Consider the following 2488-nt stretch of genomic DNA (forward strand, 5'->3'; position numbering starts at 1 on the left):
GGGGTGGGGTGGGGTGGGGGGGGCCAGACCCTGCTCACTGCTGCCCCTCTCTGCGCAGGGGGTGGCCGCAGATACTGGGGACAGCAGCACCGGCCTGAGCATCCTGGGCCCTGCGCCAGGTGAGCCACATCCCCACCTTGCACGAGGGCCGCGTACCAGTCACCACCGCCTCACACGAGGGCCCTGTCCCAGTCCCTACCTACCTTGCACGAGGCTGTGCGCTGGTTGCTGCTGTCTCATACGTGGGCCACGTGCCAGCCACCCCCGCCTCGCACAAAAGTCGTGCACCACCCATGTCGCATGAGGGCCATGCATCAGTCCTCACCTACCTTGCACGAGGGCCATGCACTGGTCACTGCTGTCTCACACAAGGGCCATGCACTGATCATCACCACCTTGCACAAGGGCCATGTACCAATCCCCACCTACCTTGCACGAGAGCCTTGTGCCAGTCACCAGTGCCTCGCATGAGGACCAGCCCCTAATTCCCACCTTGTATCACCATCTCACACGAGCACCGTGGACCAGTCACCCTCACCTCACATTGGGGGGCCATGTGCCACCTGCTTCACACAAGGGCCGTGCACCAGTCCCCATCTACCTTGCATGAGGGCTGTGCCCCAGTCACTGCTGTCTCACACGAGGGCTGTATGCCAGCCCTGCTTTGCATGCCTAGGCTGGACACTAGTGCAATGCCCCTTGGCACCAGCACTCCCTGCTGGGAGCAGCTGGGAGCCCTGCCATACCCCCATGGTCAATTCACCCCCCCCGCCCCCGCTTCCCCATTAATTGTCATCACTAACGAACCTCTACCCTTCCCTTTCAGGTCCCCCCACCGAGGCCCAGCACCTGGCGGCCCCAGATCCGGGGGACGGGGAAGACAGAGCCGAGCGCAGGGCAGGGAGCCTGGGCAGCCACACCGGGCATGGGCACTCGCATGGCACCAGTGTGGCCGACGTGGCCTGGATGGTGATACTGGGGGACGGGATCCACAACCTGACTGACGGGTTGGCCATTGGTGAGGCGGGGGGAACTGGGGCACAGAGGAGGGAAACTGAGGCATGGAAGTGAGGAACTGAGGCACAGAGGGGGAAATTGAGGCATGGGGGACAAGGCCCCGGGCTGGCACCAAGCGTACGGGTCCCGGCAGGTGCGGCCTTCGCGGAGGGGCCATCGGGGGGGCTGAGCACAGCGTTGGCTGTCTTCTGCCACGAGCTGCCGCACGAGCTGGGCGACATGGCGCTGCTGCTGGGCGCCGGCCTGCGTCTCCGTGCCGTGCTCCTGGCCAACCTGCTCTCGGCGCTGCTGGCCTATGTGGGCATGGCCGTTGGCGTCCTCGCCAGCCGTGCTGCCCGGCCCCTGGGGCCCTGGATCTTCGCTGCCACGGCTGGTGTCTTCCTCTATGTGGCCCTTGTGGACATGGTGAGGCCACATTGTGTGAGGGGGTGGGGTGGGCATGGACTCCCCCTTGCCTGGGGGGAAACTGAGGCACGGGGGATGGGGACAATGAAAACCAGAGGGGGACACTGAGGCACTGGGGGGGTCGAGGTAGAAACTGATTAATGTGGGGAGGACACTGAAGCATGGGGGGGAGAAAATCATGGGGGAGAAACGGGCATGGGGGAGAAACTGAGGCACGGGGCAAGGAGAAATAGGCACAGGGAGCGGGAAACTGAGGCACGGGGGGGGAACTGAGGCGTGATGGGGAAACTGAGGCATGGGGGAGAAGCAGGCACAGGAGGGGAAACCTGAGGCATGGCGGGACTGAGGCAGAGGGAACCTGAGGTGCGAGAGGGGGAGAAACTGAGGTGTAAGAGAGGGAAACTGAGGCACAGGGGGAAACTGAGGCCTGGGGAGGGAGAAACTGAGGCCGGCCCCTGGGGAGAAGCCAGGCTGGGTACTGAGGCACCCACCCGGCCTTATACCCCATGGCGCTGAGCCCTGCTCTCCCCACAGCTGCCCCAGATGCTGCTGCGTGGCACAGGCGCGGGCAGGCGGCGGGCAGACGCCGGACGCTGCTTTGTGCTCCAGGCCCTTGGTTTCCTCCTGGGCGGGGGGCTCATGCTCACCATTGCGCTCTTTGAGGAGCAGCTCAGCTTCCCCCTGGAGCCCTGATGCCCCCGGCCCCAGGACGGGCCAGATGCGGCTCCCGCGGCCTGGACAGCACTGCACGGCTCCAGACTCTCGGGCTCTCTCCAGCAGTGCTGGGGTGGGGCGCTTGGTCTGATGGGCGCCTGAGAGGGTCCCCAGACCCAGCAGGGGAGCCGTGGACACGGGGCCAGGGCTCCTGGCTGTGGAGGAGACGGATGGATGCCTCCTGCGGCGAAGACCCTGGCCCAGGACGGACATGCGGGGCAGGTGGGGGGCCTGGACCCCCCCTGGGGCATGGAAAAGTGAGCACCATTGAATAAAGGTCGTTAATGCCAAGCCATGATGATGCCAGGACTTGGGTGCATGCAGCCAGACATTGGGAGGGGGGGGGGGGGGG

At 65.4% G+C, this 2488-nt stretch overlaps 1 protein-coding gene across 1 annotated transcript in view; it reads left to right on the plus strand.

The window, feature by feature from the left end:
- The window catches only part of SLC39A5 (solute carrier family 39 member 5), a 4764-nt gene extending 2340 nt beyond the window's left edge, over window positions 1-2424 (plus strand). The window contains exons 5-6 of the mRNA XM_025191396.1: window positions 1151-1422; window positions 1957-2424. Coding sequence (XP_025047181.1) covers window positions 1151-1422; window positions 1957-2115 — 431 coding nt within the window. The 3' untranslated portion in view covers window positions 2116-2424. The remainder of the gene's footprint in view (window positions 1-1150; window positions 1423-1956) is intronic.
- Window positions 2425-2488: the final 64 nt, after the last annotated feature.

The sequence above is a fragment of the Alligator sinensis genome, unplaced genomic scaffold (assembly GCF_000455745.1).
Source record: "Alligator sinensis unplaced genomic scaffold, ASM45574v1 scaffold1065_1, whole genome shotgun sequence".
Lineage (NCBI taxonomy): Eukaryota > Metazoa > Chordata > Crocodylia > Alligatoridae > Alligator > Alligator sinensis.